The sequence below is a fragment of the Gymnoscopelus braueri genome (genome assembly GCF_963280865.1).
Source record: "Gymnoscopelus braueri genome assembly, chromosome: 14".
Classification (NCBI taxonomy): Eukaryota; Metazoa; Chordata; class Actinopteri; order Myctophiformes; family Myctophidae; genus Gymnoscopelus; species Gymnoscopelus braueri.
Genome location: NC_137619.1, coordinates 43,218,432 through 43,242,360, shown reverse-complemented (window position 1 = coordinate 43,242,360; position 23,929 = coordinate 43,218,432). Strand labels below are relative to the sequence as shown.

Sequence of the window (23,929 nt, the reverse complement as noted above, 5' to 3'; positions counted from 1 at the left end):
GTGTGAGTTCTCTCTCCCGATTGGACCAATTTGGTATTCCAACCTGAAAATGCATTTTCTGTTTATTAAAGAGCAGGCGAGACAGGGAGACTCCTGTTACTGAAAAAACACTCTATAGCAATGATTACTATCATAATATAGAGCTATTTATTAACACTGTTACTGAACAAACACTCTATAGTAATGAGTACTATCAGTATATAGAGCTATTTAACACTGTTACAGAACAAACACTCTACATAACAATGAATACTATCAGAATGTAGAGCTATTCAACACTTGTTTGAACCAAACCTTTAAAACTCTATCTTGTGATAGTAATCTTTGCTATAGACAGTGTTGGGGAAGCTACTTTGAAAGCTACAACTACTTCACCATGGCAGTAGTTCGAACAAACTACACCATGGGAGACATGTCGTTTGTATAACTACATAGTTATACAAGCTACATAGTAAAACTAGTTCAACTACTTTTCTTTTTTGGTTCTTTAGCGCTAAATTGAGAATGTGCAGGTGGGTTATATGAAATAGAATATATAGTCTACAAAAAAGTCTCATGCCAGTAATAAAAAGGCCTCTCAATTCAGTTTTAGCGCAAAAAGAAAGTTGACACTTTTTTGTTGTAAATAAAACATCTGGGTTCTTCTAGGTTTTAAAAATAAAGACTAGAGGCTTAAAAGACTTTAAAAAAATAAAAAATAAAGTACAATCCGTATCCAAGATCATAAATCTACTCAAATATGGTTGCGCTAATTCAAAATACATTTTACATTTAGTGCACTTTTAACAAATGTGCTAAATTACAAAATAAAGGAATATTTCACTTTCAAATAAAATTAACATTAAAAAATATATAGAAAATAAATGAAAAAAGTAATCACGGCCCCTCACGCATTAGAATGTCCTTCTTATGCTGGAGGGGCCGTGATTCTTCCATTACTTTTTTCATTTATTTTTAATATATTTTTCAATGTTTATTTTATTTGAAAGTCATATGTCATATAACTTGTCATCTATGGTGCTTCCTATGGTGCTTCCTTGTCATCTATAGTGCTTCCTATGGTGCTTCCTTGTCATCTATGGTGCTTCCCTGTCTTCTATGGTGCTTCCTATGGCGCTTTCCTGTCTTCTATGGTGCTTCCTTTGGTGCTTCCCTGTCTTCTATTTTCTTTTTAATAAAAAATGTTTTAGAACATTCTTGTTTGTATTACATGTATTACTGATTACTTGAGTACAATGGAAACAAGCCCCTGGGTTTTGTATAAAGTATTCAATCAAACAAATCAATCAAACAAACAAACAAACAATGAATCACTTATTGGTTTGACAGCTGTCTTAATGTGAGGTGTGAAACAAAGCAAATAATCACACAAAAAAAACTACTATAATATATCAATAAAAAAACATCATCTTCATTACTTTAATTTCACATTGTGTCAGTGTTAATTTTGTAGACTAAAACTATGACGAAATTCTTTTTTCACGACGAAAACAAAATAAAAACTAAGCTATGATGATTAAAACTATGACTAAATATATTGACTTAGTATAGTCTGACTTTTTATTCTTTGACAACTTAGTATAGTCTGACTTGCTTTTTGTCTCATATTGTAGCCTAAGTCTACGGTTTCTAATCCTACTATAAATCCTGTTTCAATTGTCCGTCGATGTAACTAGATCTAGATGCATCTGTCCATTATCGTGGATCACCTTATTTTGGTTTCATGATTGGCTGGACAGTGAATCACCCTCACAGAGCAGCATGTGTCCAGTTTATTTCTTTCTTTCTTTTTATCGCAATGCTTTTATACCGTTTTTACGTCCCAGATCAACGTAATACATTTAAGAATGTGTGGGCTGTACAAATGTGCAATTATATTATGTATCTTTAATTATCTCTGCTCAATTACATGCATTCCGTGACACTGTGTAGCATTCTCTACACTGGAAGTTATGAAGCTACCTTGCTTGTAGTTGTAGTGTTGACTTTATAATACAACACCAATAAAATAAATCTAAGCAACAGGTTGAGATGTATGCTGCTCTGTTAACATTAGTAGTTCATTTTCCTAAAGTATGATTCATTGAGAGCTTTCTTTCATCTGTGCAATGCTGTCACATTAACCGTCTAATGTCCGAGGCCAGAAAGCAACATATAATATGAACCCATTAAGACCTGAAATGCATCTGTGTCATTTTTTTATTTGAGCTAAAAAGCATTATTTTACACTCAGATCTACAAGCTCATGAGCTTGTAGATCTGCTATTTTTGACAAAATTGTGAAAATGTGTGCAAATCTTTGAATATATATATTCTTTTAAAGCAAACATTTTTAACTCAAATCTTTGCTTCTGGGGGTCCCTGGAGCAAAATATTTTAAGATGGGGGTCTGCGGCCAAATTCATATCGTTTTGGGGGTCCTTGACAAGAAAAAGTTTGAGCACCACTGACATACAGTAGAAACACACTTTTTTCAGAACACTGTTGGGATTTAGAAGACATTTGTAGAATCGGCTTCTGGTCTTAATGGGTTAAGTATTACAAATATAAAGCATTCTAACGCACTGTTATCTCTGGAGAGACCTTCTTTGCAAGGTCGGGATCCATTATCATGAGGGTGAGTCACTGTCCAGCCAATCACTGCTCTATGATTGCAGGTATGTTGATTCTAATCAAATTACTGTATGTGATTTATTTAACCGGGCTTTGAAACCACCACAAAAGGGCGACGTAACTCCTTTAGAATCTATCCTGAATCCACTGGCAGCTGTCTCCACCAGCCCTGTTTCATGTGCAGTATGTAGTGGTACACATGATGTCTCCACCAGTCCTACTTCATGCATGTACTGTACACTGGTACACACGATGTCTACACCAGTTCATGTATGTAGTGTACACTGGTAAATAAGGTGTAAAGTAACAAAGTACATTTACTCAAGTGCTGTACTTAAGTACAATTGTGAGGATACTTTTACTTTACTGGAGTGTGTCCAAATTTCATTTACTTCTACTCCACTACATCTCAGAGGCAAATGTTGTACTTTTTACTCCACTACAATTATTTGAAAACTTTAGTTAGTAGTTACTTTGATTTAGATTATTATTACAAAACATACATTACCCACTTCAGGCCTATATATACTTTGGCTATTTGAAAATAGTCAAAGCTCACAACGTGTCGCATTCAAAATATTTTTAACCTATGATAACTTGTGAAACGGGACGTTCTGTATAATGAGTACTTTTACTTTTGCTACTTTAAGTATATTTTGATGCCAATACTTTTAATCAAGTACATTTCGATTACCGGACTTCTACTTTGTTTCTGCATGGCAGCAGATACTTTTACTCAGATAAAAAACAAATAAATTTACTTTTTCCACCACTGGTAGTACACATGATGTCTCCACCATGCCCTGCTTCATGTATGTACAGTGGTACACATGTACGTGGTGCAGTACATGCCTCCTTCCTAATCTTCTTACAAGGTCCCTTTGTCAAATTAACCTTCAATTCTCACATTTCCTACCTTGCATTAATAATGTTCAGGGGTTCAGGGTGTACATGGGTTACTTCTCAGCTTGAGCCAAGAAACAATAAGGGACGCCCAGAAAAAGATAAAAACTCTTGAGGCAACATTAGCCACAAAAGAAGAACTACAGTGCAAGCTCACAACGCGTTGCAACGTGTTGTGAGCTTGAAGATCTGCTATTTTTGGCAAAGAGATTTGGTGACAGATAAAAGTCAAAGTACAGAGACAACTCAGGTCCAGTCTAGAGGGTTCAAGTGATTAAAGGGATACTTCACTCTCGGGCCGGGGACACATTTAAAAAAAATATTAAAAATAAATGAAAAAAGTTATGGAAAATTCATGGCCCCCTCACACATTAGTAGGACACTGCGTGTCGTGAGGGGGCCATGAATTTTCCATAACTTTTTTCATTTATTTTTAATATTTTTTTTAAATGTGTCCCCGGCCCGAGAGTGAAGTATCCCTTTAACGAACCACAAACTTGTAAGATGTGTGTCATTGATTGATTCCCAAAAATAGTATGGAACGAAGCATCTGAATTTGTTTCTTCACTCATTTATTCAGAATTTTCATACACACACATTATATATATATATATATATATATATATACACATACATATACATATATATATACATATATATTTATTCATCAATGATCATCAATGATTCAGTTACAGGTATGTACATAATAATCAGCACAACACGAAGAAAATGGTTAAAACAAGAAGACGGGTCAAATAAAAGGTGAAGATGAAAGGCTGTACAACAACAGATTGCTGTTGTCTAAAGGTCAAAAGGTCAGAGTGGAACCATGTTGTCCGCCCACCCAGAATGTAAGTGATCACCTACGGGTGTCAAAAGGAACTAAGGGTTTTAAATGTGTGCAGCAGCTGGACGGTTCTCCCACACTTAAAAGACAGTGGTTCTCAAAGTGGGGTCCGGGGACCCCCAGGGGCCCTTGAGGGGGTTCCAGGGGGGTCCCCAGCAAAATGGGTTAATGTAGCGTCAACATCAGTTTAAGCACTTAAACCCCCTATATACATTGGCTAATTGAAAATAGCTACACAAATCTTTTATGGGGGTCCCTGGCACAACAGCTTTTCACATGGGGGGGGGGGGGGTCGGTGGCCAAACACACGTATGAATTTGAGAGTCCTTCACATGAAAAGGTTTGAGAACCCTTATGACTTATGAGACACCAGACATGAAGGTTAATCAAAGGTATCAAACAACACTATGAAGGCTGCAACACACTGAACCCCAAACTAAGCCAAACTTTTTGAATGTTTCGGCTTCGGCAGGACTTGCCGAACAACGTTCTCTTAGGGGCCTTGTCCATCTGTCCATTCTGTCCAATGAAAGCATTTCATGAGCGGAGGAGCGCTTTGCAGATCCTTGTTGTCGGGCAGAAACCTCTTATCTCCAAATTTTTTATTTTACTACAGCGTCACACACACATTTTGAGCTCGTCGATCTGCTACTCTTGCTACTTTGGGATTTGAATCCTGAAAAGTAACAGTTTTGGACGTATGAGGTTTCCACCCGACAGAGACGATAATCACTTGAAGGACGACTTCACCCATTTTCAACCTATCTTCATATAATTGGTCCTCACTAACGCTCATTATAATATGGCTCCATTTCCGTCTACTCTGTCCGTCTCTCAGAGGAGGGATGTGGACAGTTCAGAAACCCGCCTACCAGTGACATCATCGATGGGAAACCAAGCTAATAGAAACTGCGGGCTTTGAAAAAACAAAACAAAAAAATCTGTCTACCGATGATGTCACTGGTAGGCGGGTTTCTGAACTGTCCACAGCCCTCTTCTGAGACACAGAGTGAGTAGACAGAAATGGTACCATCTTATCATGAGCATTAGTGAGGACCAATTATATGAAGATATGTTTTAAGTGGGTGAAGTCGTCCTTTAAGACCTATTTTTTACTCTGTCGTGCGATGTGTCGTGCGGGGAAAAAAATCCGACCTACAAGCTCACAACGTGTCACGACGCGCTGTGAGCTTGTAGGTCACCTGGTACTAGCTATTTTCCGACAATTCTCACCTATGACATGTAAATATGGATACCAGGTTGAAAAGTGGTTAATAGTGTGGTCACGATTATTGGAAAGGAGGATTTCGAGATAATGAGGTAATTACATTATATTATGGTTTGTACAATGTTCTGGTTATTAACCCCTTGTGTACCGCTGAAGAGATGAAGGCAAGATGCAACGGCTGACCAAATAAGATGTCTGAGTTTGAACTACTTGAACGGTAGCCATGTCATAACAGGCAATCATTTGGTGAAAATAGGCAAACATAAGCCAAAAATAACATATCTCCGATCGGTTTGCCCATAGGATTAATCGGATATCGGCAATGTTTCAGTATCACGTATCCCTACTTTGGAATGTAACAGTGAAATATTAGATTTAACTACTTAAATCCTTTTCTTAGTAAAGTTGACCGGATTCCCAAGGGCTCTAGAGTAAGCCCCCACCTGATTTCGCTCTCCACTAAATATCTGTGAGCTTGTAGATTGGCTATTTTTTGCAGAATGTTAGTCCCACAATGTAAACGCTATATTTCATGTAGTTAAAGCTGAATTATGCAAGTTATTTTGGTGAATAACAAGTTATTTTGTGCAATTAATTTGTATGGTAGAGTATGTTAATACAATATAACTGATACAATTGGGGTGCTTGCTTCTCCCTGCTCTTCTATTGGGACATTGGTTTTGTAAAGAATTTTGACCTAGAAGGTCAAAATGAAATTTCTCCCCAGAGCAAGCAGGTGGGCTCTATTAGCTCAGTGGTAAAAAAAAGAAATAAGACAAATTCAGCTCTTCCGCAGGAGAACATTTGGGGCGGAACAGGAAAAGTTACAGGGTGCAGCTTTAGATGAACTCAAAGAGTTTCAGATTTGGGTCGACACCGTCTTCCAAGACTTTCCGGGGTCGGGTTGGTTGGCTTCAGGCGGGTTCCTGGATGAAGTCTGGGAGTCGTGACGGGGTTGTGGTTTTTGTTGATGTTTGGGTCCTGTGTGTGTGTTTGTATTACTATACTTGTGAGGACCAAACGTCCCCACAACAAGTATAGTAGAATGTGAGAAATAGACATTGTGAGGACCATTTTCCTGGTCCTCACAGTGTTAGAATTATGCTTGATTATAACTAGTTTCTCTCTGGTGCCGTGCGCCAAAGATTAGCCTTGTGAGCCATTTTTTTTGTTTTAAGCTCACAGTAAAAATATACTGCCAAAGATTTGCGAAAATGGCATTCGTAAAAGCGCCGTCCTAAAATGTTGATGTCCTCACAAGTATAGCAATACAAACCTCTGTGAGTGAGTGTGTGTGTGTGTGTTTTAGTTGCTGTTGTTTTTACAGTTCAGTTCAGTGAGGACTGCAGAGCTCTGCTTGGTCTGCAGGGGGCGCTCTAGTTGTTGTTTTTACAGTTCAGTGTGGTGAGGGCTGCAGAGCTCTGCCTGGTCTGCAGGGGGCGCTCTAGTTGTTGTTATTACAGTTCAGTGTGGTGAGGGCTGCAGAGCTCTGCCTGGTCTGCAGGGGGCGCTCTAGTTGTCGTTTTTACAGTTCAGTGTGGTGAGGGCTGCAGAGCTCTGTCTGGTCTGCAGAGTGTGCTCCACCATGTCCTTCCACTGGTCCTCAGACAGCTCCCGGGCCCAGGCCGGCACGCCCAGCATGGGCAGCGCCACCAGAGCCATGGTGCGCTTCACCAGCTCCACGTGGTCTACAGGAGAGGGAGGGATGTCACTAGGCTAGCTCTGGTCCAAGGGAGTAGCAAAAGTGTAGTCTTCATTTTTTAGAGACTGCGCTACCGGCGATATGAAACAAACGCCTGAAGAGTCACATAGCGTTAAAAGGATTCCTGGTTAATAAGCCAAATATGCCTTAATACATTATAATTGTCCTCTATAATGTCAAATTAAAAACACCTTCAATATTTTTTTAATTTTAGAAATAGTTCATCTTTCGGGGCAATGCCCGTCACAAGTTGATGATGTAAATTGGGTTTTCCGTTCATATGAACGTCAGATCTCATAAACAAATATATATATATATATATATATATAGCTGCAAGCAGCGATAAACAGGGCCAAGGAATGAAAGGCAAAAAGCAATATGCAATAATAGCACAATAAGACATAGAAAGAGTATAGATTGAACTTGAGACAAAGCAGCCCATGCAACTAACATATGCATTCTCAACAGCTGAGCAGAGTGCTGAGGGATTGTGGCTAGCATGCAGGGGAGCAATCCAGGGTTAAGAACCTCACTCATGGACACCTCAACCCCTGGCCATAGACAGGAATCGAACCCTTGACCTTAGGACTCACAGGCTGCCACACTGCCAATTGAGCTATAGCTTCGTCCAGCCTGATGGTGTCTGTTGAAGATCATAAACTCTTGCCTTCTGTCATGAACCAAGCCCCTGTTTCACTAACACTAAGGTCGGGTTCACAAACCATTTACCAATAGAGAAATTGTATGTCTCCTCGGAACCGAAACTAGTGAAAGTAGCCGATCTACAAGCTCACAAAGCGTTGCTATCTGAAATGTTGTGAGATTGTAGATCGGTTATTTTCACAAGAAAGTATGTCATACATTGAAGAAAAAAAATACGCTCAAATAAGCATTTCAAGTTATCTTTAACAATTGCACATGCATTAATTGATGCAGTCATGTTTTGTGCGATTCAATTGAAATGTAGCCTGCATGAGGTGAGGCTTGAACCGGGGACCTTGTGTTTAAGAGGCATGTCCCTTACTGACTCAGCCATTCGATCCACAGACCTGACCGTGTGAAAAAGGAGCCCACACAGATGACACAGTTTCACGCAAATTGCTCAAAAATCCTGGGTTTAAGTGTTTTGTCATGGCCCATAGGCTCAGGTTTTTAGCTGCGGTGGACTGCGGTGGACTGTACCACTCGTCCTAGGATATAATAATATCATATAAAGGTAAGAAAAAGGTTGGGCGGAATTCTTCTTTAACACATTCACTGCCAGGTATTAATTAATGAATTCATCCAAAACTGCCTGCGTTTTTACCTTATTTTGACAATCCACGGAGACCCACGGAAGCCACGATGTGGACACAGAGGCAGCGGGGCTGTGGATGGGGTCGCCAAAATAATTCCCTCATGCTATACGTTTTTTTTGCGAACCCCTGTTTAGAGATGTATTAAGGCATATCTGTCCAGGGATCCTTTTAACATCATTACCTGGGTTCATGGGGATGGAGGCGTGGCTTCGTTCGACCGCCGCCCCCTCTGGGTCAGCTTCTTCATCACTGTCTGAAGGCGGAGCCTGAGGCAGGTGCAGACCCAGGGCCTGACGACACACACACACACACTTTAATTTCAAGGACCACAATAACTAGAGAGTTATAGACCTGTAAGGGTCCATCTAGAACCCCCTCAAGTAACCCAGAGGGTCCCTGGACCTCACTTTGAGAACCACTCCAATAATATGTATGCAATACTATAATGTATGATTGAATTTGTGTTCGTCCAAAATTATATCGACTTTTTTAAATATAGGAATCGTTAAATGGAACCAGGAATCGTTAACGAACCAGAATAATTTCTTTCTTTCTTTCTTTACTTAGACGGGAACACATTAATGAACATTCCATACATGAAAGTGAAAATAATCTGCTGAACATGATCTAATGTAAACATGCCCGATCTAAAGGTCTCATGACATCACATTTCTATTTGTAAAAATTTTCAGTTTTTTTGGGGGGGTTTTCTGACCTTGATTACACACCCCAAAAAAAAATAGCAGATCTGCTACTTTTATATGACACTGTAGTATGATCAAGTAGGGCATTCATTTATGGGGAACAAAAGTTTGAATATGGAGATAAGAGGTTTCTGCCCGACAGAAACGATAAATAGTAACAACTAAAATGACACAGACACTTTCCCGGATTTAAAGGCGTATAGGCTTTCCAGGTCTAAACGGGTTAAAATTTAAATCCTAAAAGAAAGGTTCCTCAACCCTACCTGTATTCTCTAAAAGGATCCTCAACCCTACCTTCATTCTCTCTAAAAGGATCCTCAACCCTACCTGTATTCTGTAAAAGGATCCTCAACCCTACCTGTATTCTGTAAAAGGAGCCTCAACCCTACCTTCATTCTCTCTAAAAGGATCCTCTACCCTACCTGTATCCTCCCGTTGACTTGGTGGAGTTGTTGGTCCGTAGCGGCGTCCGTCTCGTCCCCTTGCTCCGGTGCGTCCGGCTCCTGGTTGAGGGGCTGGTAATAATACCCTCCACCTCCTTCTGTGTCTTCCCCCTCCTCTATGTCCTCCCCGCTCCACTCCTCCCCTCCACCGGCCTCCGGGGGCAGCGCTGCGTCCACGGGCTGGTCCTGGACCAGATCGTCATCACAGTTTGGTAGGATTCTCTCTGGACCCATCACAACCGCCGGCCGCTGCTGGACTACAACTCCCACAAGCCCTGAAACATTACAATCAAAGATGGTTAATTTTTGAAGATACACCATCCCAATCGGAGCCACTAGAGGCGAAATGGTACACAAATCCTACATATGGTCTCCTAAGCGGTCTGATCTCACGAATGTCCGATGTTTACTGGTGTTAGATCCCGTGAGAGTGTGTTGCTGGGACAGAGAGAGGTCAATAATTAAGTAGATTTTCTACTGATTTGTCTCTGAAAAAAAGCCATTTTAGTATGAAAATCTTGGGAACATTTTGTGGCTTGTGACAATGTGGTCCAATATTTAGTTCAGTGACCATGGGACTAAAGAATGGTTCAGAAACTGTGTTCACGTTCACTCTTCCATTGGAAACAATAGACTCCAACCTGCTTCCGGTCTCCTAAAAAGGCATCCACCTACTTCACATGGATACGGGAAGTAAACTGGAGATGGTATGTCTTTATTTTTTTTGTCTTGGATTACAACTATTAACTGATGGACCACAACTCCCACAAGCCTTGAAACATCACAGTTATTAACTGATCTAGCAGGTCTACAGTATAGCTGCTATTTTCTTATTTGTTTTTTTATTTTGCCATTTAATTTTGTATTTTACTATTGTTATTTTACTGTATATTTTTTTAATCTATTCTACTGTTTCCTACCTCTTCGTATGTTCAATACTTTTGGGCGTCTTTTAGGTGTTTCTTATAACATCTTTTAAATAGACAGTTAGACTCTTATGGAGGGTCCCTGGCCCCATTTTTTTTTATTTTATTGCCAACAGCCAAATACATCGATTTAGCTAAATTAATTAATATTGCATCAACATCAGTTTAACCACTTTAACCCGGCCTGTATACGTTGGCCAATTATAATATAGCTGATCCACAAGCACAACGCGTCTGCTTGTAGATCGGCTATTTTGAAAATATAAAAAAATATATATATTAGTGAAACATTTTAACAACACAAATCTGCACAAAATATGTTCAGATGGGGGTCCGCGGCCTAATACAATAGTATATTTAGGGGGTCCTTGACAAGAAGACATTTTGAGAACCACTAAACTAGAGCAGGGGTCCCCTAGGGAGTCCTCAGAGTTACTACAGGGGGGGGGGGGTCTCCAAATCTTTGTATGATAAGAACTTTTTCTTTTGTTTTACATTAACCACTTGAACCCTAGCATCCCTATTCTGAGGAGAACATTAGCCGAAAATAACCGATCTACAAGCACACAACGCCTCGCACTGCAAGGCGTTGTGAGCTTGTAGATCTGCTATTTTCAGCAAAGAGGTTTGGAAAAAGAGCAGACCAAGTATACCTGTAGAGTGAAAGTTCAGGTCTACTAAGTACCTGGGGGTTTAAGTGGTTTAAATGTCTGACAATTATACACATTAACATGAATCCAACATACTGTATTAATAGAATCTATGAAACAAGTTTAATCTGCAATACAGTTTTATACAATATGTAGTGGGGGGGGGGGGGTCCCTGCTTCATCTCTCTCTCAGCAGTGGTGTAAAGTAACAAAGTACATTTACTCAAGTACTGTCATGTCCTTAAGAACAATTTTGAGGCATTTTTACTTTACTGGAGAGGAGACAGTATTTCCAATATTCAGTACTTTTACTTCTACTCCACTACATCTCAGAGACAAATATTGTACTTTTACTCCACTATAATTATTTGACAGCTTTAGTAACTAGTTACTTTATATATTTTGATTATTATTACAAAACATACAATAACCACTTGACAGCCCTATATATATATTTAGTCTATTTGAAAATAGCAGATCTACAAGCTCATAATGTGTAGATCGGCTATTTTCTAAAGATGTATATACATTTGAAAACTTGTGAAATGGGACCTTCTGCATAATGAGTACTTTTACTTTTGGTACATTTTGATGCCAATACCTTTGTACTTTTACTCAAGTCAATTTTGAATTCCTGACTTTTACTTAGTTGTAACAGAGTATTTCTACATTGCAGTATTGATACTTTTACTTAAGTAAAACATGCGAGTACTTTTTCCACCACTGTCTCTCAGCTAAGGAGGTCCTTGGACTGAAAAACGTTGCAGACCCCTGACCTAGAGGTTGTTGTTAACAAAACCACCTACAACAGAGGGTCTGATCTTTATAACAATTCATTCATTTACTTGTCATTGTCGTGACTCGTGACATCATATATATATATAATATATATATTAATTTATCATCATCCATCATGATAAGTTCTATCATAACATATATTATCATTATCATCCATCATGACATCATATATATATATAATATATATATTATTATGAGCATCCATCATGATAAGTTCTTACCTGAAGGGGATTTTGAACCTTTTTATGCTCAAATAAACCCGTCGCCGTCGACCCTCCAGTTGCTTCTGCTTCTACTGTTGTTGTTGTTCCGGGTCGAGGTTACTTTCGTGTACGTCACGATAGGAAGTCGACGTCCCGTGTGACGTCAGCGCGCACGCTGGGACGTTTCAATATGGTTCCACTTCTGCGCATGTGTGTGTGCTCATTTGCATACAGGGCGCCAAAGCAGCAGCGTGTGTCGTGTGTGTCAGTACAGAGACAGTAGTACCAGTACAGTACCAGTACAGAACCAGTACAGATTACATAACCAGTACAGTACCAGTACAGAACCAGTACAGATTACATAACCAGTACAGTACCAGTACAGAACCAGTACAGATTACAGAACCAGTACAGTACCAGTACAGTACCAGTACAGATTACAGAACCAGTACAGATTATAGAAGAATGCATTTTTACTTCTGTGGCAGCATCCGTGGAGGCAGACAGGACGTGGAGATCTATCAGACTATAGTGAAGAAGTTGCAGACTTTTGGAAAAGTCCTGACTGAACACGTGAGTCACAATGAAGTGACAGAGAAGGGTGAGTTATTGTTATTATTATTATTATTATTATTATTATTATTATTATTATTATTATTATTATTATTATTATTATGAAGTAACAGAGAAGGGTGAGTTGGTTACATGCTCAGAGTTACAGTAATGTTACCTCAGAGCAATAATGTTTCAGTATGGTTACAGACAGTCTGTTCTTTTTTCTTTTCTTTTTTACTTAAGTAAAAGTAGCCAATAGCACAATATAAAAATACTCCGTTACAAGTAAGGCCTGTATTAAAATTTTGACTTGAGTAAAAGTACAAAAGTAGTGTGTGTGTGTGTGTGTGTGTGTGTGTGTGTGTGTGTGTGTGTGTGTGTGTGTGTGTGTGTGTGTGTGTGTGTGTGTGTGTGTGTGTGTGTGTGTGTGTGTGTGTGTGTGTGTGTGTGTGTGTGTGTGTGTGTGTGTGTGTGTGTGTGTGTGTGTGTAGGTGACCCTGACGCGGAGCTAGTTGGAGATAAGTTCATCCATGACAGAGACTTGGAGTGGCTGAACATGTCTGATGGTAAGAACAGAAACCTTGTATCTCCATATTTCTCCGTTTTAGTTTTTTCATGAATTAATGCGATATATTATACTTTGCGTTATGACAGTGTCACGGCAAAATTCGCAAAAATAGCCGATCTACAAGCTCACAATGCGTGGCTGTGAGCTGTTTTTGAAAGGTTTCACCGATAATTTTGTACCCAAAAGGCTAGTATTAAGAAGAGCTTGTGACTTAATAATCACCCATGCAAAACAATAAAACACGTGCAGACCAGTCGAGTGCTCCAGTATATTTTATTTGGGTAGTCTCTCCTGTGCCCAGGTATTATTATTTTCTCTGATGCAAGTTCCCTGTTGAGCAGCGACGAGACCTTCTACCTTCTACTGGTTGAAGCACGGTGGACTTCTCTTTACCTAAATAATAACACTGGATTGGATCCATTGGAACACAGGTTTTTTATTCCAGTCCCTGAAAAGTAACGTTTTTTTGGACATAAAAGGTTTCCACCTGACAGTTTGAAATGAACCTGGTTACTGTTGTGAAGTTACACATTAAAGGTCCAGTTAAACTTTGTCAGTTTTTTATTCTTCTTTGTTTTTCATGTAACTTTCTTCTTCTACCCTGGATTTGAACCCGGTTTCCTGCACAAGTGCTGACATTTTTGCCATTGATCTAATAGAGCCTGCCTGCTTGCTCAAGGGATAAATTGAATCCGTGTCAGATCCTGTGTCTGGGTGAGACATGACCTTTGACACGACCTAAATGTCTCAATAGAAGAGCAGGGAGACAATACCCCAATTGTATACGTTATATTGTATTAGCATACTCTACCATACAGATTGGACAAAATTACATTATATTCATTAAAGAAAAGTTACATAATGAGGCTTTAAGTGAGATGAGGGTTTAAAATCACATTTCTCTTTTATTATAGAATGTAAATACATTCATGCAGGCCCTTTGCTGCATGTCTTTCCCCATCTATCTCTCCATTGCATTGCAGAGGAGGCCCCACCGGGAGGATGTGTAGAGCCTCCGTCCTACTCCTCCCGCCCAGCACTCCCCTGCTGACCGTCCCAGCCCGTAGGAATACTGGCAGGTGACTCAGTAGGATACAACAGCAGTGCAGGGACAACACACATAAATGTGTGTGGGGAGGAATCATTTGGAATAACGACTAATATGGGGAGAAAAAGGGGTAAAAAGAAAAAAAGAAAAAAGGAAAAATTACCCAAATGACCAAAGCCATTACATGTCGTGTCCATTCAAACATTGAAGAAACATCAAAGAGGTTTTGTTGTGTCTTTGTGTTTCAGTGATCGTTGCTGAGGTAACACAGCCGTCGCTAGGTGTGGGTTACGAGTTGGGTCGGGCTGTGACCATGAAGAAGAGAATCCTGTGTCTGTTCAGACCTTCATCAGGAAAAAGTAAGACTCAACTCTTACCTCTAGGGTTTCTTTTTGTTTGTTTGTTTGTTTCTTTCTTGGGGAGGAGGGGGCTATTTTTGTCCTATATGTTATTTCAGCTGTTGCTGTTGTTATTCATGGCTGCCAGTTCCCACCTGATGTTGTGTGGGAGTCCAGAATGCTCCAGACCGTGCTGAATAACAGCTAGCTTGCATAACGTCTTCAGACTAGGATTTATATGTAAGATGGACAGGACAGTGTATGCTCCAATGAGGATAATACGATCTCCCACCATGCAACAGGACATACTAGCATACATCGCCCAGGGGACGTCCCCCTTGAGCTCAACCTTCCTCCAGGCGAACGTTTCTGGGTTGAATTTCCACAGATCATTGAGGATCCTGGTCGGGGTCCTTTTGGAGCCACCAAATATGTACAGCTCTCCATTATAGGCAAAGGCTGGATGATGGCAGCGTCCTTCTGGAAAAAGCAGAGGATGCAATGCAGAAGGAGGGCTCAGCCAGCTGTTGGTCTCTGAGTCAAACACTCTGATGTTGGTGTTTTTCCACTGGCCCTCCCAGCTACCGAATACAAACATCTTTGTCCCAATGATGGTGGCAGAGTGACGTGATGAAACAGGTTGTGGATTACCTTCGGTGTTAATTAAAGACCAGACCATTGTGTTTGTGTCCATCTTGTGGATGTCGTTAGTCAACAGGGCCTGGCTGGATCCTCCATGGATATACATGAGCTTTCCCAAGACACAGGCTGAGTGGTCATCCCTCGCCTCTGGAACCGTTCCAGAAACCTCAGGCTTGAACCATCTGTGGGTGTCGACATCAAATGCATAAAGCACGTTGCAGTACTGCGCCGTTTTGGCAATATGCCCTCCCCAGATGTAGATGGTATCTTCTATCAGCACAGCCGTGTGCCTTCTGCGACTGTAGGGAACCTCACGTTCTCTTCTTCCAGTTGTGACTGGGGACAACTTCACCCAGCGCAGTGTCGCTGTGTTGAAGACAAGAACCACAGTCTGATCACTGTCATTGTTGTCCTCTCCAATAGTGGAGCACAAGGTGTACACCTTGTGCTCCACTATGACAGCAGCATGGATGAATCTCTTTGGGCCTCCGTGTACCGTCCAACAAAACATTTCACACACCAGCAACACCTTCAATCAATGTTGCTCAATAGTCTTCCTGTGAAGTTCTTTCACACAGGTCGCGATTTGTTGGTAAATGATGTTTTGTTTCTTTGACAATTGATTTTAAAGGACAATTACATGGTTGTGATGTCATTGTGTGATGATGTCTGTAAGTTTTTATGTGTTTGTTTTACTATGACATCACCATCATGATGTTCTCTCCATATTTGGGCATATTGGGCCTCATTCACAAAGCTGTTTGTAAATTTCCTAGAGTAGAGTTTAGTGTATATCTTTTAAGTAAAATCTGACATGCGATTCATGAAAGGGAGTGTAGAGCCTTGATTTGTGTGGATCACCCTTCGTAAATGAAAAATCACACCCAATGTGAAGTGAGCGGTGCTATTTATGAGTTAATTTCATCATGCATCTCGGTAGCCAATCACAGCATGTCCTGCTAAGTGACGTGCTTACATTTTTTACATTATTATTAATTTCATCATGCGTCTCGCTAGCCAATCACAGCACGTCTGCGAAGTTTGAAGTTAATTTCATCATGTGTCTCGCTAGCCAATCACGGCACGTCCTGCAGAGCTTAGCCTATGGGCGTGTTTTCCACAGCATGGCGTCACAGCGAAAGACAAATTTTCACGACGGAAAGAAAAACTTTCGCCACGGATGGGTCCTAAACCCTCTTATAGGAGCGGTTACACCGCTCCAAAACGCATTCACATGTAGACAATTGTATTGGTCCACGTCCCATTTAACACCATAAAAGGCAACAGGAAATATCCAATGTGCAAAAAAAATAACTGATCTGCAAGCTTACAACGTGTCACGTCGCACCGCCTTGAGAACTTGTACATCTGTTCTGTCTGGAAGCGAGTCCCTCGATCGCGATGGATGAACTGAACGTCAACAAAGTAATGTTCTCATGTGTATTGAGAAAAATAAGTTAACAAAGTTTAACCCCACGAACGAATAATAGGCTAATACAACTGGAAAGGATATTATACAGTATAAGCCTTTTCTACTGAACAATTCTCACCTTTGTTAAGTAAAAATTATGCTGGAATCCAGGGCATACTGGAACCCTGCTATCCGATTACTATTGATTACTCCGTCCTTTGGATTAACATATCCTAGCCGCTGTCCTACGTCGGGATGGGGAATGGAGTAATGGACACTAGATTTCATCCATACCGTACGTATCCTTATCAGATAATATAAAGACCTAGTAGGCTATTGTGTGGTAAGTGAATAACTAAACATTGGAGGTGCGTCTGTTGCATATAAGGCATGATCGTCTATTTTAATCAATACACAAAATTGTGGCCACACACACAATGTGACGTATAATTCTAAATGTTTTAACTGAAAAATAAATAAAAATCACTTTAAATTTGCATCATGTCTATAAGCCCCATAGGCCTTTGCATTTAAGCATTAAGCTTTATTTTTATTTTAAATTGTTGTGTGTTAAAATGTTGAACTCTTGATACAGAAATAAAAAACATTCATTCATTCATTCAACAGAGATCGTTTAACAGACATATATTTTTCTTTCCTTTTATACGTGATGAAATGTTTGGCAAAGGTTTGGCACTATTGTAACTGATTTTGCTTGAAGAATAAGGCATTCTAATAACAGCTACGCATGGTTTGTGTCACATAAGACTGCCCCAGAGCAGACGTAAGTGTACCTACGCCAAAACCCACAGACAAAACAAAAAGATGAATCAGACTCTGTTCACGGAAATGTGCGGATTTGTTCAGAAGTAAAATATCTGTACGTATCCAAGCTTAGTGAATCAGGCCCATTGAGAGTAGTAACCTAACCACAAGGCCACTGAGGTGGTTCATATTGAGAGACAGTCACAAAAAAGATTTCTGAGCTTGTTCTTCTATTATTCTATCGATTACTTCAAAGAATCGACACAATGAAATGCTAATTGATTGTTTTTATAACTGAGTAAATCCATTATTCTGATTAAGTGACAGTCCTATCCTAGGATGCTAACAATAGTTGTGTATTGTGTGTAGGTCTGTCTGCCATGATCCGAGGAGCCGAGGATGGACATGTGGTCCAGGTGATGGACTACAACCCTCAGCAGATTGAAGACATACTGGACCAATACTTTAAAACCCTGAACAAACCCTGAGGAACACCTGAAATACTGGACCACTACTTTAACACCATGAACCAGAGCCCTGAGGAACACCTGAAATACTGGACCACTACTTTAACACCCTGAACCAGAGACCTGAGGAACACCACTTTACTCACCAACACACATTCAACAGATCAACTTACATTATTTAAATGAATCCTCTTTTTTTCTCTGCTCTGTTCTGTTAGGAGTTCACATGCAGCGTTCTGAAAGTTCAAAGGTCGTGGTCAGCATCTAGAAACAACAATTACACTCAAACATGACTTACTATACATTATACACCAATATCCTAACAATACTTTAGATGGTTTAACATCATCTTTTCTCCTTCATGTTTGTTTAGTTTCTGTCAGACAGACAGACAGACAGACAGACAGACAGACAGTGTTGTTCTATGTAGGACGGACAGACAGAAAGACAGACAGACAGATATTTCTTAGAATCATAAATCAGTAACTCATGTCTACAGTACATTCAATGTGTTGTCTAAACTGGGACCAATTAATTATCAAAATCAATCAAACGTGATGATTGTAAAAAACGAAATATTTGTCCTGATGTTTGTTAATGTGCTGTCCTTAGAAAACACTTCTGTCCACTAGGTGTCACTCTAGCCTCATCACAATAAAGTCCAACTGTGTAGAAGAGTTTGGTTTGCTTATCTCTGTGTTTCTAACTTTATATAAAACATTATAAGTGTTGGTATAGTTCTTCTCTGCTAAATTAACTCAGCAATTTACTGTATAGGAAACATTTATATCATTAGATGTCTCTTTATTTTAGATATATCAAGATTTTTACTATAGATACTGTTTTCCTTAAGACAACATTTACAGCACTGAACAACATGTAAACCAACTACTGACAGTTTCTATGTAGAATACAATGTTCACATCCTAGATCAGTAAAAAGGTTGATGTAAGTGATTTTGGTAACTCTTTACATGAAGGTCGGATAGGCCTATATAATGCATAAGTATCACATGTATAATGCATTATAAAGCATTTATAAGGCATCATAGCACTTGATATAAATGTTTATGTATGTCTACATTTTATGACAACTTAGAAGGTTTATGAAGTATTGTAAGTCTTGGTCAGCAGAACAGAACTTTAACTACCATAACATAGTCATTGTTATAAAGACACAGAGATGTGCTCTAACTTATCATAACGCATTATAAATTAAATGCTTCTGAAATGGAATTGTATAAACGTCAATATAACGTTATATCATGATATTAGTCAACATAGTATAATACTCTGTTGCAGGGGTCTTCAATGTTTTTCAGGTCAAGGACCCTTTTAGATGAGAGAGAGATGCAGGGTCTCCCACTACATATTTTACAAAATTGTGTTACAGATTCAACTTTTCATAGATTTCATAGATAGCTTCATATACTTGTTTGACAGCACTATCATCAGTGTTGTGTAAATTATAGTTTTTTGGCTTGTTTACACATATTTTCTATTAATATGGTGGGTTCATGCTAATGTGTGTTTTCAAAACATTGTCAAACATTTAACCACCTTCAAAAAGAGGAGCTAGTACCAGTTTCCCTGTAGACAGACGACCCCCTCCCCCCCCTCCCCTTTTTTTGTATATATTTTTTATTTTTCATGCTCTTTTTTGTACATAGTGGTATTTTTTCTCTGTATTTTTATGTTGATTTTTGAACTGTTTGGTTACTACTATATATGTCTATGAAATTAATTCAAGGACCCCAACGGAAACAAGTCCGCAAGGACTTTTTGGTCGGACCTTTTAGACAAAAGTATTATAAATGTATCAATCAATCAATGAATAAACTAGACCTTTGGCTTTGTACTTAGTCTAATATTTTTTCCCTCTATACCAAATCTCTTCGCCCAAAATAGCTGCTGTGACACGTTGTGAGCTTGTAGATCTGCTATTTTCGGATAATGTTGCCCCTATAAAAGGGATGCTAGGGTTCAACTGGTTAATGTAAAAAAATATTTGGTCCCTCCCTTTTTAAATTTACAATTTAAGCATTTAGCAGACGCTCTTATCCAGAGTGACGTACAGTAAACAAGGTAAACACATACATAGAATGCAGAGAGACAGTGTAGTGCCTCGATAGCATCACAGGTAAACCAAGAACCTAGCATCAATTTAAACAATATACTATCAAAATAATAATCTGTACATTGACACTATAGAATACCAGGTAAACAATGAACCTAGCATCTAAAGAGCATCTAAAGAACCTGCTATCAAAATTGTAACATTGCATACAGAGCTGGTCAGCTCCCAGTACAACAGCAGAAGACTGTGGTTGTACTGGTCAGCTCCCAGTACAACAGCAGAAGACTGTGGTTGTACTAGTCAGCTCCCAGTACAACAGCAGAAGACTGTGGTTGTACTGGTCAGCTCCCAGTACAACAGTAGAAGACAGTGGTTGTGTTTTTAGTTACAAGTTAATTTGTAGATTTTGATTATTATTACAAAACACATTAACCACTTAAGCCTACAAGCTCACAATATTTTCAAAAGATTTGTTATGTATTTTGAACGTCTGAAATGGGAAATTTATTTGATACAACAGATGACAATAATATAATGAAAAGACACCTCAAAATCTGCTTTTGTTGAAAATGTCTGCTGAGATGAAATGATCATTCTATCCTTCTATAGGCAGAGAGAGGACCCTACTGAGCATGTGCACAAGAAGTCTCACCCCTCTAGCTTATTTCTGATTAGAATTATTGAGTGTGTTACGTTTGCCCCCTGTTACTTTTGAACCGTGTCTCCCCTACTGGTCAGCTCCCAGTGACACACATATGACTGGTGCCACCGAAAGGTCACATGAAGACCTGAGATCCACATTGGAGTCACGTCGTTCGCATGTGGATCCCGAGTTCCACATGATTCAATTGTCTTTAATTAGTGTTTACATTACTTAATTACATTACTGTAAGTGCTATACTTTCAACATACATACCGGCTCAGTGGACTTGTGGTTACAGTGTCTGCCCTGAGCCAAGGAGGTTGTAGTTTGATTCCCAATAAGGCCATACCAAGGACTATAATATGGTACCCAATGCCTCCCTGCTTGGCACTCTACATTTCTCTGATTTCTCTGAAAAAATTAAATTGACCCTATGGGAGAATTGTCGGTAGTCTGTCATATGGCTGTGCTTTGTATTGTTTTGTCCATCCATCCATCCAAAATTACATCGTTTGTATTTTTGTATTTGTGTTACTTAACCGCCTCTTGGCCACTTAAATAAAGGTTGTAGCCTACTTTGGCAATACTATAGTGTCACGCATCTTGCTATCTATCTATCTATCTATCTACAGTATCTATGAACATGCCACACATAGCTACTGCACACCCTTCTTCACTTAATCGACCACATGCACCCCACACACGCACGCACGAGCGCACGCACGTCGCACGTCGCACACACACACACACACACACACACACACACACACACACACACACACACACACACACACACACATACACACACATATACATACATATAGCAGCTGTGTGCGTAGATTAGCAGCGGAAGGACAGAAACAATAGCTAGCTTCAGTACAGCTGCTTCAACAATACTGAAACAAACAGACAGACAGCTCTCTGCAGCTGTCTGTCTGTCTGTCTGTCTGTCTGTCTGTCTGTCTGTCTGTCTGTCTATCTGTCTACATTCTAATGCATTTCATCCATTCATCTTCAACAGAACTTAACTGCCTTGCTAAAGGGCAGCTTACAACATACAAGGGAATGAACCAGCAACCTGGCACATGAATATAAACAGACAGACAGATAATCATATTATTTCATAGAAAGCGGCAAACAAAAAAAACAATTATGTTTTTTCACAATATTTATCTGTGGAACCGCAAGTCAAACTAAATCTAATGCCTACAATTCCAAGTGCTTGTAAGGATGGGGGGTTCCCAGTTGAAATATGATTATTTTGGGGGGGTCCACAGTTCATATTATGATTCATTTTAATGAACAACTCACCCAGCACATACTCCCCTCCTTACGGGGTTTGGGAACGCTTTTTTGATGACATCATGGGGCACATTCATCACAAACTACCTCTGTGCACAAGCACCTGACTCGAGGCCATTGGTCAAAACCCTTTTCGCTCGTTCAATTCATAGACATATAAAGGTAGACGCCTCCTCCTAGCCTGGTTCCAGACCATAGACCCCGCCCATTCTCTGAGTGGACTGGCCCTCTTGGTCTGGTGTTGAAATGTGAACCTAGGATTTATTCGGTACAAAAAGTACCGTCCAATGAGAGTCGGAGTTGGAGGTGGGTCTAATGACAAGCCAATCAGCGAATATCTGCTAAAGCAAGCTGTGCAATGCCTGTCAGATGTAGGCGGATCCGTGGATCTCTTGTGATTGGTTTAGGGAAATTCGAATGCCCTCCCCCTTGTAATCGCAGACAATGGAGACAATTTCAAACTGAAGCTCCACGCTAGCCTGGTAAACCCTCCCTCCGGAAAATCTAATTTCCATTTGATTTCAGGAAGGAGTCTGGCCTGAAGGCTTGTATGGGCGTTTCTAGCGCATTACCAAAACACCGAGCCTATCAGCGTCGTCGCTCATCGTTCTGTGATTGACAGCGAAAGTTGGCCAATCAGGTGGCGAGTTCGAGTGAGCCCGAATGGCACCGAATTTCTTTTCGTAACCCAGCCCTTAACCCTTTAAGAGGCAGCCACGCAGCAACTAGTCAGTGGCAGCTTGCCTTCTCTAAAATGTCGGGCGCGATACAGGTCGCTCCAACAAACTGCGCAGAGGCCAATGAAGTATCTAGGTTTCTAGAGTAATATATCTGGAGGACAGACTGCCCCACCCCGAGCAATTCATTTCAATGAAAGTTGCTCACCAGTGCATGAAGTACCCGGAAGAACGCTTTACTTCCGCAATTCTCTTGATTTGAGCACCAAATTCCCAAATGCGGAAGACTTGAGCACTGAACAAGCGCACTAGCCTAGGGTTTCAAATGGTAGAAGCGTGCGCAGTGGCGTTTTAAATGCGGAAGTATTGTAATCCCAGATATGACCACCAGGCGATGGCAGCTTCACTGTGGTTCTGGTGGCTTGCAATACCAGATTTGGCCACTTGGAAATCAGCGCTTCAAAATTCTCCCTTGGTCCTCGGGGCTTAGAACCTATGATGTGTGTGTGTGTGTGTGTGTGTGTTTGTGTGTGTGTTCCAAGAACACTTCAGACTTCAAAGGAGATCGTCTGCCACACTGGAAATAGACACGCATGTCAACACCAACACCCCCCCACACACACACAGACACACACACACACACACACACACACACACACACACACACACACACACACACACACACACACACACACACACACACACACACACACACACACACACACACACACACACACACACACACACACACACACACACACACACACACACACACACACATCAGTGCCACTCAGCTTCCAACAGTGACATGATGAGAGAGAAATATAATTAGAATATGATGGACAAACATCACCATGACAACAAACATCACCATGACAACTAACATCACCATGACAACAGACAGACTGTATTCTTTGAGACACACATACAGGTATTTCGGGGCGTGGCTGAATCCGCCATTCCTTCGCCGGGTCAAACAACACAGCTTTCACCATTGGAATTGCATTACAGAACGTACACATTGTTCCATTTGATGGGTTTATTTCATCATAGCACAAAGTATGGTGAAGTATAGTGCAGGTAATTGCAACAACCACCGATCTTGTGAAAAATGTAAACGGG

General features: G+C 40.1%; 2 protein-coding genes across 2 annotated transcripts; one reads left to right on the top strand and one right to left on the bottom strand.

Annotated features, from left to right (window-relative positions):
* Positions 1 to 4,447: 4,447 nt before the first annotated feature.
* mea1 (male-enhanced antigen 1) lies at positions 4,448 to 12,416 on the bottom strand. The gene is made up of 4 exons (XM_080449835.1): positions 12,334 to 12,416; positions 9,718 to 10,013; positions 8,773 to 8,881; positions 4,448 to 7,279 (listed from the first exon to the last, which is right to left on the bottom strand). The coding sequence occupies exons 2-4, from the start codon at positions 9,970 to 9,972 to the stop codon at positions 7,104 to 7,106; spliced, it is 540 nt and encodes a 179-aa protein (XP_080305961.1). The 5' UTR covers positions 9,973 to 10,013; positions 12,334 to 12,416; the 3' UTR covers positions 4,448 to 7,103.
* Positions 12,417 to 12,578: 162 nt separating this feature from the next.
* Positions 12,579 to 19,125, top strand: dnph1 (2'-deoxynucleoside 5'-phosphate N-hydrolase 1). Its single transcript, XM_080449836.1, has 5 exons — positions 12,579 to 12,661; positions 12,771 to 12,916; positions 13,362 to 13,436; positions 14,735 to 14,845; positions 18,012 to 19,125. The coding sequence occupies exons 2-5, from the start codon at positions 12,781 to 12,783 to the stop codon at positions 18,128 to 18,130; spliced, it is 441 nt and encodes a 146-aa protein (XP_080305962.1). The 5' UTR covers positions 12,579 to 12,661; positions 12,771 to 12,780; the 3' UTR covers positions 18,131 to 19,125.
* Positions 19,126 to 23,929: the final 4,804 nt, after the last annotated feature.